At 41.0% G+C, this 12,935-nt stretch overlaps 1 protein-coding gene and 1 pseudogene across 1 annotated transcript in view; one reads left to right on the top strand and one right to left on the bottom strand.

Moving 5' to 3' along the window:
* Positions 1-6,948, top strand: part of LOC110532598 (synaptotagmin-6) — a 53,540-nt gene extending 46,592 nt beyond the window's left edge. Inside the window, exons 5-7 of the mRNA XM_036988620.2 lie at positions 2,646-2,817; positions 3,671-3,821; positions 4,149-6,948. Of these exons, the coding sequence (XP_036844515.1) occupies positions 2,646-2,817; positions 3,671-3,821; positions 4,149-4,220 (395 nt within the window). The 3' untranslated portion in view covers positions 4,221-6,948. The remainder of the gene's footprint in view (positions 1-2,645; positions 2,818-3,670; positions 3,822-4,148) is intronic.
* A 4,821-nt stretch (positions 6,949-11,769) lies between these two features.
* On the bottom strand, positions 11,770-12,443 carry LOC149981310 (olfactomedin-like protein 3B pseudogene; annotated as a pseudogene).
* Positions 12,444-12,935: the final 492 nt, after the last annotated feature.

The following is a 12,935-nucleotide window of genomic DNA, read 5'->3' as shown; positions in this document are numbered from 1 at the left end:
GGAAGTCCTCTCTAGTGCTGAGCTCTGTTTCTGTGAGAATCTTTTCATATTCACCACTGGCAATATGAAGATGTCACCTACAACTACTCATTTCTCTGAGGTTTCAGTCAGTGTTTTTATTCTAATCTAGGTGTGTCCCAGGTGGTACCCATTCCCATATAGTGCACTACAAAGGGCTAAAAGTAGTGCACTATGTAGGATATAGGGTGCCATTTGGGATGTATGATAACAAACTGCTGTTCCATATTCAGTTTATATTATCAATAACCAAATATAATTTGAGGAAATATGTTTGCTTGCGAATTCAAGTGACATTCCCTGTTCCCTAAATGCTGTGAATCTTGTGGAATTTGTTTTTCAAACTATTATTTTATTATTTGTTATTATTTTTCCGCTCAATGTTAACGACATTTTACAAGTTTAACATCCCTTCTCAGTTGAGGATTTAAATGTCTACCAATTGTTGCTGGATTGAATTGGATTTGTGTGCAGTAAACCATGGCTAGTAAATTGTACCCTGAAGCATATTTGGTTGCAAAGCAAGCACTCTTTATATTGTTGTGTATGGATCTAAGGCATCTTACATCTGACTAGTTTACTGGCATAATGGATTATAGGAGCTGAGGGATGAAGATTGAAATCAGTATTCACCACGCCAATATGTTTCACTTTATTCCATTAAAAAACGCTTTCGCTTCCTCCTCTTTCAATACATGAGGTGTTTACTCATCAATATCAAATGTACAGAGATTTATTTCAGACCTTTCCAAGGATGTCATTGTTATATTTAGGTTTAAGGTAGCATAGGAGTATAATACACATGGGAAATTGACTTTATGGGAAATGAAATTGATCGCTGCAGCATCAAAATGTATGTGTTGAGTTATGTTGAGGTCACTGCAGGCTTAATAAGAATAGCGTTATGTTCTCACATACTGAAACAATACCTGCATGCTTCAAATTTCAAGTGTTATTAGTCGTATGTACAGTCTACACATGGTACACATCATCCAACAAAATGCTTATTTGCAGGTTCCTTCTCGACAATGCAACAACAATAAGAAATAATACAAGATAAGAATACAAACATGAAGTAAATGGCTCAGTAGAATAGAATAAACATTTTAGCAGGAAGGCACAAGTTATAGTCCAATAATTACACGTGTTTTTGGGAAAGGGGGGATTGGGGGGACAAGTGTTTAAATTGTGCATTATTTAGCAATAATAATACGAGTCTGGAATCAACAGATGGGACGCGTGTCTAGCATGAATGTGTGTCTCTGTCTGTTTTTGGTTTTAGCACCCTTGTGGGGACCAGACATTTTGCCAGTCCCCACAAGGAAAAAGTCTAGATTTATGGGTTTGGTTTAGGGTTACAATTAGGGTTCGAGTTTAGGTTTAGGGTTAGGAGTTAGGGTTTTGAGGTTAGGGTTTAGGGTTAGGGTTAGGGTTAGGTGTGTGTGTGTGTGTGTGTGTGTGTGTGTGTGTGTGTGTGTGTGTGTGTGTGTGAGTGAGTGAGTGAGTGAGTGAGTGAGTGTGTGTGTGTGTGTGTGTGTGTGTGTGTGTGTGTGTGTGTGTGTGTGTGTGTGTGTGTGTGTGTGTGTGTGTGGATGAGCATATATCTCTGTGTGTGTGTGTGTGTGTGTGTGTGTGTGTGTGTGTGTGTGTGTGTGTGTGTGTGTGTGTGTGTGTGTGTGTGTGTGTGTGTGTGTGGATGAGCATATATCTGTGTGTGTGTGTGCGTGCGTGTGTGTGTGTGTGTGTGTGTGTGTGTGTGTGTGTGTGTGTGTGTGTGTGTGTGTGTGTGTGTGTGTGTGTGTGTGTGTGAGTGAGTGAGTGAGTGAGTGAGTGAGTGAGTGAGTGAGTGAGTGAGTGAGTGAGTGAGTGAGTGAGTGTGTGTGTGTGTGTGTGTGTGTGTGTGTGTGTGCGCGTGTGTCTGTGTGTGTGGATGAGTTTATATCTGTGTGTGTGCGTGTGTCTTTCCCGTGTGTGTGTGTGTGTGTGTGTGTGTGTGTGTGTGTGTGTGTGGGTGTGTGTGTGTGTGTGTGTGTGGATGAGCATATATCTCTGTGTGTGTGTGTGTGTGTGTGTGTGTGTGTGTGTGTGTGTGTGTGTGTGTGTGTGTGTGTGTGTGTGTGTGTGTGTGTGTGTGTGTGTGTGTGTGTGTGTGTGTGTGTGTGTGTGTGTGTGTGGATGAGCATATATCTGTGTGTGTGTGTGCGTGCGTGTGTCTGTGTGTGTGTGTTGATGGGTGTATATCTGTGTGTGTGTTCATGCATGTGTGTGTGTGCGTGTTTCTGTGGATGAGTGTATATCTGTGTGGGTGTATGCGTAAGTGAGCGAGTGCATGTGTGCTAAGGTGCAAAGAGTCAGTGCAGGTGGTCAGTCCAGTTCAAGTGTTCAGCAGTAGATAGAAACTATCTCTGAGCCTGTTGGTATCAAACCTCATGCTCCATGTGGGGTCCTTGATAATGCTGCATGTCAAGTGTTCTGGTGATAAATGTACAGAATCTCTTTCTCAAATCAAGGATGAAAACACAAGGAGATTTCTGGGCACCACGATTAATCTCAAGATAATGCACCTATAGAATATAGAATTTACATCCTGATTTATATCTTATAGCTTTTTCTCTTTTCTACTTCAGATCCCTACGTCAAAGTGTCCCTCATCTGTGACGGGAGGCGTTTGAAAAAGAAGAAGACGACCATCAAGAAGAACACTCTGAACCCCACGTACAACGAGGCCATCATCTTCGACATCCCCCCAGACAGCATGGACCACGTCAGCCTGCACATCTCAGTCATGGACTATGACTTGTGAGTATAACACTTTGATTTAATCTTGGCATCCATAAGACAAATCTGGCATGCACTTGGCCAGCTACTTGGTAACAGTCTGTCAAGCACTGTCAAAAAATTCAACTCAGATGGTTCTCTCAGAATATTCAGCATCTGTGTAGTTTGCACAATACACCCCCTAGAATAGAACACTGCTTATGATGTCTATTTAAAAAATAAAAGTAAACACAACAAATAGAAAGAATAGATCAGGAGCCAGAACATTCACTTCACTGGTTGAATGGAAGCTCTGAGTGTAGTCTTTATCAACTAACGTGGCAGCTGCCGACTGGCGAACCGACTCTACTTTGAGGGTATCAGCCAGGTCATCCTTGTTTTGTACCAGTCCGTCCCTTAGATCCAGGATTATGATGTGGAAGAACAGAGATCCCTTCTGGTCTGGACTTTGTTGGTGCCATTACCATTTGTAGATGTTTATTCATCCCATTTACATTTCAGACATTATCTCTCCAAGAGATATGGAAATGACTCCTTTTAACCATAACTCGCTTTATCTTCACATGAACTGCAACTACTAATTATCACCTCTCCCTTTTAACTTTCCATCTTGCAGCCGTATCCTCTGATAACTAAATGTATACTGTACTTGTTATAAGGGTTTGAGAGGGGTGAAATAATTTTGCCAAATTAGCTTTTTTAATGTGAATGCAAAGATCTTACATTGGTGTGTTCCCAATGTATTTTTTTATTCTATTTTGTAAAACAAATTCAGCTATGAAATCAATCCTGCATTTTGTAATGTAGTGTCTCTGAAGAGCAGGATTAGCTGTACTCTTGTGTTGATGTTGTGTGTGTTGTCTGGCCCCTGCAGGGTAGGTCACAATGAGATCATTGGTGTGAACCGTGTGGGGTGCAGTGCTGAGGGGCTTGGCAAGGGCCACTGGAACGAGATGCTGGCGTACCCACGCAAGCCCATTGCACACTGGCACCCCCTACTGGAGGCCAAGAAATCAGAGAAAGAGGTTAGTTCATACAGCACGCTGCTGTGTGTGAACAATTCGTAGGCATGAATATTGCATATAGTAAAAAATGTAGAGACAGTTTTTCAAGGATCACATGTAGTAGGATAAATAGTCAATGTCAGATATTGTAACAGTGTAATATCTATCTTCTAACTGAAGTGTGTGTGTGTGTGTGTGTGTGTGTGTGTGTGTGTGTGTGTGTGTGTGTGTGTGTGTGTGTGTGTGTGTGTGTGTGTGTGTGTGTGTGTGTGTGTGTGTGTGTGTGTGTGTGTGTGTGCGTGCGTGTACGTGGACGTGTACATGTGTGTCTGTGTCTGTGTACTGCAGTGGAAAACGCGGACGGCCAGTTTAGACAGCCAGGGCTCTTGCCCCTCCCCCAGGCCTCCTTCTAGCCCCTGAGCAGAACCACCTGTGACCCTAGTGAAATGGTCTCCTCTCTCTCCTACTAATCCTACATCCTGTCTGGTCTGTCTGCCTGCGCCTGAGGAGAAACATAACCCCACTCAGTCTCTTTCTCAGTCTTCACTCTCCCTCAAGTGTAGCAGCAAAGTGATCCCGTTCCCAAGAACTGATCCTGGATCAGCATCGCTGTCAGTTGTTTGTGACGTAACAATGCTTTTTTTGAATCAACATGAAGTGTTGAACTTAGGTTTACTGATCTGATGTCAATCCCAGTACTTGGGGTGCTTTGGATTAGTTTTATCCTGAGCTTCTCATCAAGTGAGTCCCCAAAGGGAGAGCTTGTTGTCTGAGTGGAACAACAGACTGCCGGTTCCAAGTGTATCTATCTATGGGTTGAGTCCAAATGAATGTGATCACAGTTCTCTCACAGGGACTTGGTCCAACACACTGAAGTTTCTGCTCAACACACACACACAGAGAGAGAGAGAGAGAGAGAGAGAGAGAGAGAGAGAGAGAGAGAGAGAGAGAGAGAGAGAGAGAGAGAGAGAGAGAGAGAGAGAGAGAGAGAGAGAGAATAAGGGAAACATAGTGAGAGAGCCAGTCAGTGGTCATTACAAGCTGTCACTTTATATCGGATCAGTTGGTCAAAATATGTTGCTTTCCTTAAGATAGGAAATGAAAGACTGGACTGACCTAAGGAATATCTAAAGCCGTCTGCCCTTACTATCTATCTACTAATATTGTGAGGAAGTAACAAAAACACTAAGGCACAAACAAATGTGTAGTTAATTTAAAAAAAAACATTAATTGTCATATTAACCAAGCCAAAGAAGGCAAAAAAAACCATATTTCACAATAGTACCTATGTTGAATATTTTCTCAATGTCAACCATTACATGTTCAGGCGTAATGAGCAGAACTTAAAGGGATGATTTTGACCTGTCAAATAGTGTTCATCAAGTTTATAGAGAGTCATAAAGAAAAAAAGATGTGTAACACATCATATAAGCACATTGCAACACCATTGGTGCATAGCCTGCTGAGAGAGTCTTTCTATGGAACAAAAAATGGTTAAAAAGCACACAGACTCCGAACCACCCTTACCTCTCCCTCCTGTTTCTTTCCTTGTTAGTCTTGGTGCTCTTGCCTCTTCCATCGGAGAGTGTATTCTCATTACTCCTGCTCCCATAGGTTTTCTCTCTCAGCCGAACGTATTGCACATCTTCAGCACCTTCTTAATGTATTATGTTCCCTGGGGTTGGTTTGAACTGTACTGCACAGTCCTCTTTCTGCTAATGGGGTTGGTTTGAACTGTACAGCACAGTCCTCTTTCTGCTAATGGGGTTGGTTTGAACTGTACAGCACAGTCCTCTTTCTGTTCCCTGGGGTTGGTTTGAACTGTACAGCACAGTCCTCTTTCTGCTAATGGGGTTGGTTTGAACTGTACAGCACAGTCCTCTTTCTGCTAATGGGGTTGGTTTGAACTGTACAGCACAGTCCTCTTTCTGCTAATGGGGTTGGTTTGAACTGTACAGCACAGTCCTCTTTCTGCTAATGGGGTTGGTTTGAACTGTACAGCACAGTCCTCTTTCTGTTCCCTGGGGTTGGTTTGAACTGTACAGCACAGTCCTCTTTCTGTTCCCTGGGGTTGGTTTGAACTGTACAGCACAGTCCTCTTTCTGTTCCCTGGGGTTGGTTTGAACTGTACAGCACAGTCCTCTTTCTGTTCCCTGGGGTTGGTTTGAACTGTACAGCACAGTCCTCTTTCTGCTAATGGGGTTGGTTTGAACTGTACAGCACAGTCCTCTTTCTGTTCCCTGGGGTTGGTTTGAACTGTACAGCACAGTCCTCTTTCTGCTAATGGGGTTGGTTTGAACTGTACAGCACAGTCCTCTTTCTGTTCCCTGGGGTTGGTTTGAACTGTACAGCACAGTCCTCTTTCTGTTCCCTGGGGTTGGTTTGAACTGTACAGCACAGTCCTCTTTCTGTTCCCTGGGGTTGGTTTGAACTGTACAGCACAGTCCTCTTTCTGTTCCCTGGGGTTGGTTTGAACTGTACAGCACAGTCCTCTTTCTGCTAATGGGGTTGGTTTGAACTGTACAGCACAGTCCTCTTTCTGTTCCCTGGGGTTGGTTTGAACTGTACAGCACAGTCCTCTTTCTGCTAATGGGGTTGGTTTGAACTGTACAGCACAGTCCTCTTTCTGTTCCCTGGGGTTGGTTTGAACTGTACAGCACAGTCCTCTTTCTGCTAATGGGGTTGGTTTGAACTGTACAGCACAGTCCACTTTCTGCTAATGGGGTTGGTTTGAACTGTACAGCACAGTCCTCTTTCTGCTAATGGGGTTGGTTTGAACTGTACAGCACAGTCCTCTTTCTGTTCCCTGGGGTTGGTTTGAACTGTACAGCACAGTCCTCTTTCTGCTAATGGGGTTGTTTTGAACTGTACAGCACAGTCCTCTTTCTGCTAATGGGGTTGTTTTGAACTGTACAGCACAGTCCTCTTTCTGCTAATGGGGTTGGTTTGAACTGTACAGCACAGTCCTCTTTCTGCTAATGGGGTTGGTTTGAACTGTACAGCACAGTCCTCTTTCTGCTAATGTAAAGTTTGTATTTCCCACCAGAATACAAAGTAGATAGATATACATTGGCTTGTGAAAGTATTCACCCCCCTTGGCATTTTTCCTATTTTGTTGCCTTACAACCTGGAATTAAAATGGATTTTTGGGCGGTTTGTGTCGTTTGATTTACACAACATGACTACCCCCCCCCCCAAAAAGTCAGTATTTTATAGAGCCACCTTTTGCAGCACTTACAGCTGCAAGTCTCTTGGGGTATGTCTCTATAAGCTTGGCACATCTAGCCACTGGGATCTTTGCCCATTCTTCAAGGCAAAACTGCTCCAGCTCCTTCCAGTTGGATGGGTTCCGCTTGTGTACAGCAATCAAGTCATTATCTTTGGTCTCTTTGTTGCCTCTCTGATTAATGCCTTCCTTGCCTGGTCCGTGAGTTTTGGTGGGCGGCCATCTCTTGGCAGGTTTGTTATGGTGCCATGTTCTTTCCAATTTTTAATAATGGATTTAATGGTGCTCCGTGGGATTTTCGAAGTTTATGATATTTTTTTATTACCCAACCCTGATCTGTACTTCTCCACAACTTTGTCCCTGACCTGTTTGGAGAGCTCCTTGGTCTTCATGGTGCCGCTTGCTTGGTGGTGCCCCTTGCTTAGTGGTGTTGCAGACTCTGGGGCCTTTCAGAACAGGTGTATATATACTGAGATCATGGGACAGATCATTAGACACTTAGATTGCACAAAGGTGGACTTTATTGAACTAATTATGTGACTTCTGAAGGTAATTGGTTGCACCAGATCATATTTAGGGGCTTCATAGCAAACATGTTCACACACCACTTTTACATTTTTTATTTTTTAGAATTTTTAGAAACAAGTAATTTTTTTCATTTAACTTCACCATTTTGGACTATTTTGTGTATATCCATTACATGAAATCCAAATAAAAATCTATTTAAATTACAGGTTGTAATGCAACAAAATAGGAAAATTGCCAAGGGGATGAATACTTCTGCAAGGCACTGTAAATCTAGTATTGTTGTGTTGTGGGAGTTTTCCTTATCCTTAAGTGTTCAGAACTCTCCTCCAAAAGAGGAGATCACCCTCGGGGGACCAATAATCAACTATTCATTTTATATTTATTTTCTATCATGAAGCACCATGGAAGCTTGTGGTTTGTAATGATCTGACTTTGAATCTGCCCATCATACAAGGACCAGTTTATTGGATATCGTTGAGGAGCTTGATCTGAATCCAAACAAATGATTTGCATTATTGAACCCTTTTTGCAATGCTTCGACAAAATCAAATTCGTCGGCCTTTACATGTAGGCAGTCATGTATGTAGCTACTTCTATTGTATGCCAGACATGTGTACTATTGGATCTAATGGATGGATATATACAATGGTTAAAGGAATCCTGATTTGATTAAGACGGCTATGTAATATTTATATTTCTTTCTACATTGTGGTACTATGATGAGTGCAGTACAACCTAATATTTGATGTCCTCTCAATAGCCAAATACAGTATGTATTAAACAGACAAAAGAAATCAAACTGATTGGTGTATAGTTTTTTGGTGCCAAATGTGCTTGTAGCAAAGGTAGACTATAATTTGCTCTGTGACAAAAATAAGGAAAGTAATGTCAATCATCAAAATTAATATTTTCTTTCCAGTGAGACTGATTATTTTCTGTTCTATGTAGTAAACATATTGTTTCAATTATTAGAACAAATACATCATGGATTACCAATGTTTTTTTTTAATAATAAATGTGCAACTGAAAGTAGGCTATCATTTGAGAGAGGTATTTTAGTAATATCTTCAATTTGATTAGAAGGATTCTTGTTTATCCCTGTTGGGTTATTTAAGATGTAACACAAATCAGGAATCTTTATCAATGTTGTTTTATGTTGACCGTGATAGTGTTTTGATTTGACATTGGCAAGCACATGTTTGAAAGCAGGTCTGCCTATAATGTGGGTATCAGGAAATGGGTGTTGTTTGTAGTACATGAGGAGCATTTCTGAGTAGCATTCTTCTCTACATTTATCCCTTGAGTGCTCTAAACTGAAGCTTCTTTCTCCATGCATTCTGTCTACAGAACTTTGGCACTGATCGTATGGTAGCAGTTGTTTGTGAATCAAAGAGGTATTTGTAACTCAATGACAGTAAAAATCTAAAATGGTCATGACAAGGTGGCTTCTGCCTGACCACAGCTGCAGAGCACAAGCATGTTTTAAGATGGTATAAATCAAACAGAGATGATCTGGAAGAACCATGGGAAAAGTGAACAAGGAAAATGGTTAAAGTGAATTAACTAAATAGACACACAATAGAACACTGTTTTAGCTAATCCTCCTAGAGAGAGCAGGAGTTAACCTTACTTTGTCTACACTGTCTAAGAGACAGACAGACAGACGGATAGTGTGGGGGAAACTAGCCAATAGATAGTCAAAGGCCGATGTCTTGCAGTGAGTCAGTGACATTTCTCTAGTTGGCAGTTGGTGAGATGCAATTCAATGAGTCACTTGTTGGATTCCCTCACACCACTGTTTCTTTCTGCACAATGTGATTCATTGGGTTTCCTCACATAGTATGTATAGTTACAGTACTGGTTACAATCCTGCTAAGATTCCTGCTGCCATTACTGACAGACTCCTGATATCTGATTCACTACAGTTTGTTGGATTGTTGGATTCCCTCACACCACTAAAATCAAAACAAATTTTATTTTTCACATGTGCCGAATACAACAGTGAAATGCTTACTTACAAGACCTTAACAAACAATGCAGTTTTAAGAAAAATATTTTTAAAAAACGAAATAAAGTAAGAGATAATTAAAGAGCAGCAGTAAAATAACAATAGTGAGGCTTTAGACAGGAGGCACATTGCATTACTGTTTTTTTTCTTCTTTTTTTCTGCTCAGTGTGATTCTTCAGTTGTTCTCACATACAGTATATAGGTATACACTTGCTGGTTACATTCCTCATTAGATTCATGACATTTCTGTACCGATATCTGATTCCCAAGTTTGTTCCTATTTGACAAAAATGGTTGAAATAACTGACTGTAGATTTTGTTCATCCCCTGTTTCAGTAACGTGTGTTTAATAATGATGATGATCTTGTGTTCTGATAATATAGCCTAGTGTGTTTGTTTCCTTAGTAGGTATCATACTAAATCTATTTAGCCTCAGTTTATGGACTGTTAAAGACCTTATAGCTTTGGCTATTATTATTATCGTTATGTTCCTCAATATGATGTTGTATCCCTTCCATTCCTCATGGATAGCTCTGACTTTTTGTATTGAAGATTTGTACTTAATAATAACTGTAATATAACTGTTTGACAACTGTTCTTGTAATTGAAGCCAAATGTTGTTAGTTCAGATAAGGGTTTTATTTTTGGTTGCTTTTAAATCCTGAATCGTTATGACTCATAATATGAGGTCCAATGTGTAATAAACTGATCAAAAAACTATAATTGTATCTGTTGTTATATATGTATACATAACATTTCATTCATGAGCAGTATTGCAGCAACAGAAGACATGTTTTGAATTATGGTGGTGCAACGTTGGGTTCAAAACATGGAATACTATTTCTAATTTTAAGATTTCACCTAAGATTGAACTTTTTAGTGAAATAATTGTATTCTTTGTGCAGATTAACAATTTCACAACTACGTATCTCAAAGTGTACAACAAAGGGACCAAGCAGCAGGAAAGACAAAATGGTTTGAACTATAAAATGTAAACACAACATGTAAAGTGTTGGTCCCATGTTTCATGAGGCTGAAATAAAAGATCCCAGAAATGTTTCATACGCACAAAAATCTTATTTCTCAAAAATGTTGTGCACAAATTTGTTTGCATCCCTGTTAGTGAGCATTTCTCCTTTGCCAAGATAATCCATCCACCTAAGAGGTATCAAGAACCTGATTAAACAGCATGATCATTACACAGATGTTCCTTGTGCTGGGGACAATAAAAGGCCACTCTAAAATGTGCAGTTTTGTCACACAACACAATGCCACAGATGTCTCAAGTTTTGAGGGAGCGTGCAATTGGCCTGCTGATTGCAGGAATGTCCACCAGAGCAGTTGCCAAAAAATAGAATGTTAATTTCTCTGCCATAAGCCGCCTCCAACGTTGTTTTCGAGAATGTGGCAGTAGGTCTAACTGGCCTCACAACCCCAGACCCTGTGTAACCACGCCAACCCAGGACCTCCACATCCGGCTTCTTCACCTGTGGGATCGTCTGAGCCCAGACCTTTCCAGGCCCACCCATGGCTGCTCCCCTGCCCAGTCATGTGAAATCCATATATTAGGGCCAAATGTATTTATTTCACTTGACTGATTTCCTTATATAAACTGTAACTCAGCAAAATCGTTGACATTTTTGCATGTTAAGTTTATATTTTTGTTTAGTATAAAACAAAACATGGACTATGAATAGTCAAGTTAACTGAGGGTAGCTGAGGCATACACTCGATCAAGGCTTTACTTATACACAGTTTCTGATCTGTGCCCCTAATCAATCCAGTTGTTGCAGACATAATATTACAGTTCGAAAATACTTTATATCAAACTGTAGGAATATGTTTGATAATGGGCACCTACAGTAATGTTAAGTAAGAATTTTCTTAGAGACAAGTGTTACAGTATGGACAATGTGTTGGTTGGTACCAACAAAAAACTCTCCATGCCAGTGATTGTCTTTACATTAAAATATGATCCATTCATAGTATTTGTACTAAAGTACCCACTGTAGCCACTTAAACCATTAGCTCCCTCTTCACAGGGTGGCAGGGTAGCCTAGTGGTTAGAGTGTTGGACTAGTAACTGAAAGGCTGCACGATCAAATCCCCAAATCTACAAATCTGTCATTCTGCTCCTGAACAAGGCAGTTAACTCACTGTTTCTAGGCTGTCACTGAAAATAATTTGTTCTTAACTGACTTGCCTAGTTAAATAAAAGTTACACTTTTTTTTATGGACAGTTGTTATAGGATCTGGTTGCCATCGTCCTAGGCATAGATCTGTTTCCCCTGAGGGTTGTACTTCAGACTGGTGTGGGCTACAAACCTCCTGGTACAAGAGAGGAGCCTCATCACTGTTCACCATATCATTCACGTCAAGCACACACTGCATCTGAGAACGACTTTGCTCCCTGGTGTTATAGACCACGGCTGCCCAACCCTCTTCCTGGAGATCTGTCCTGTGGGTTTTCAGTCTAACCCTAATTTAACACACCTGATTCTACTAAATAGCTGCTCAACAACACCTTAACTAGCTGAATCAGACATGCTAAATTAGGGTTGGACTGAAAACCTACAGGACAGAAGATCTCCAGGAAAAGGGTTGGGCAGCCCTGACATAGACCGTCCCACAGACCACGAAGGCTGCCTCCACATTCTCCCGAGGACACTGTGTGTCACACATCTGCTCCATATCCAGGCTGCCTCAGACCATCTTAAGCCAGGTTAAGCGACTCACTCTGCGTGGTGGCATACAAAACCCAGAGGCCTTCCTCATTGGCAGCCATGTCCAAAACAGTCTCTGGGTTGAGGCTGTAAATGGGTCTATGGTCCGCCACCTCCACTGGAAAGACAGCACTGTCTGTCACCCAATCAAATAACATTGTATTGGTCACATACACATATTTAGCAGATGTTATTGCGGGTGTAGTGAAATGCTTGTGTTCCTAGCTCCAACAGTGCAGTAGTATCTAACAGTGCAGTAATATCTAGAAATGATTCACAACAATACATAAATCTAAAAGTAAAATAATGGAATAAGGAAATATTTAAATATTAGATCAAGCAATGTCGGAGTGGCATTGACTAAAATACAGTAAGAATAGAATACAGTATATACATATGTGATGAGTAAAGCAGTACGTAAACATTATTTTAAATATTATTAAAGTGACTAGTGTTCCATTATTAAAGTAGCATGTGATTCCAAGTCTATGTATACAGGGCAGCAGCCTCTAAGGTGCAGGGTTGCGTAACCGGGTGGAAGCCGGCTAGTGATGACTATTTAACAGTCTGATGGCAAGCTGATAGAAGCTGGTTTTCAGTCTCTCGGTCCCAACTTTAATGCACCTGTACTGATGGGGTTTTCTGGATGA

This window comes from Oncorhynchus mykiss, chromosome 9, assembly GCF_057628025.1.
Source record: "Oncorhynchus mykiss isolate SJ-2025 chromosome 9, ASM5762802v1, whole genome shotgun sequence".
Lineage (NCBI taxonomy): Eukaryota > Metazoa > Chordata > Actinopteri > Salmoniformes > Salmonidae > Oncorhynchus > Oncorhynchus mykiss.
This window is presented reverse-complemented; position numbering and strand designations above follow the sequence as displayed.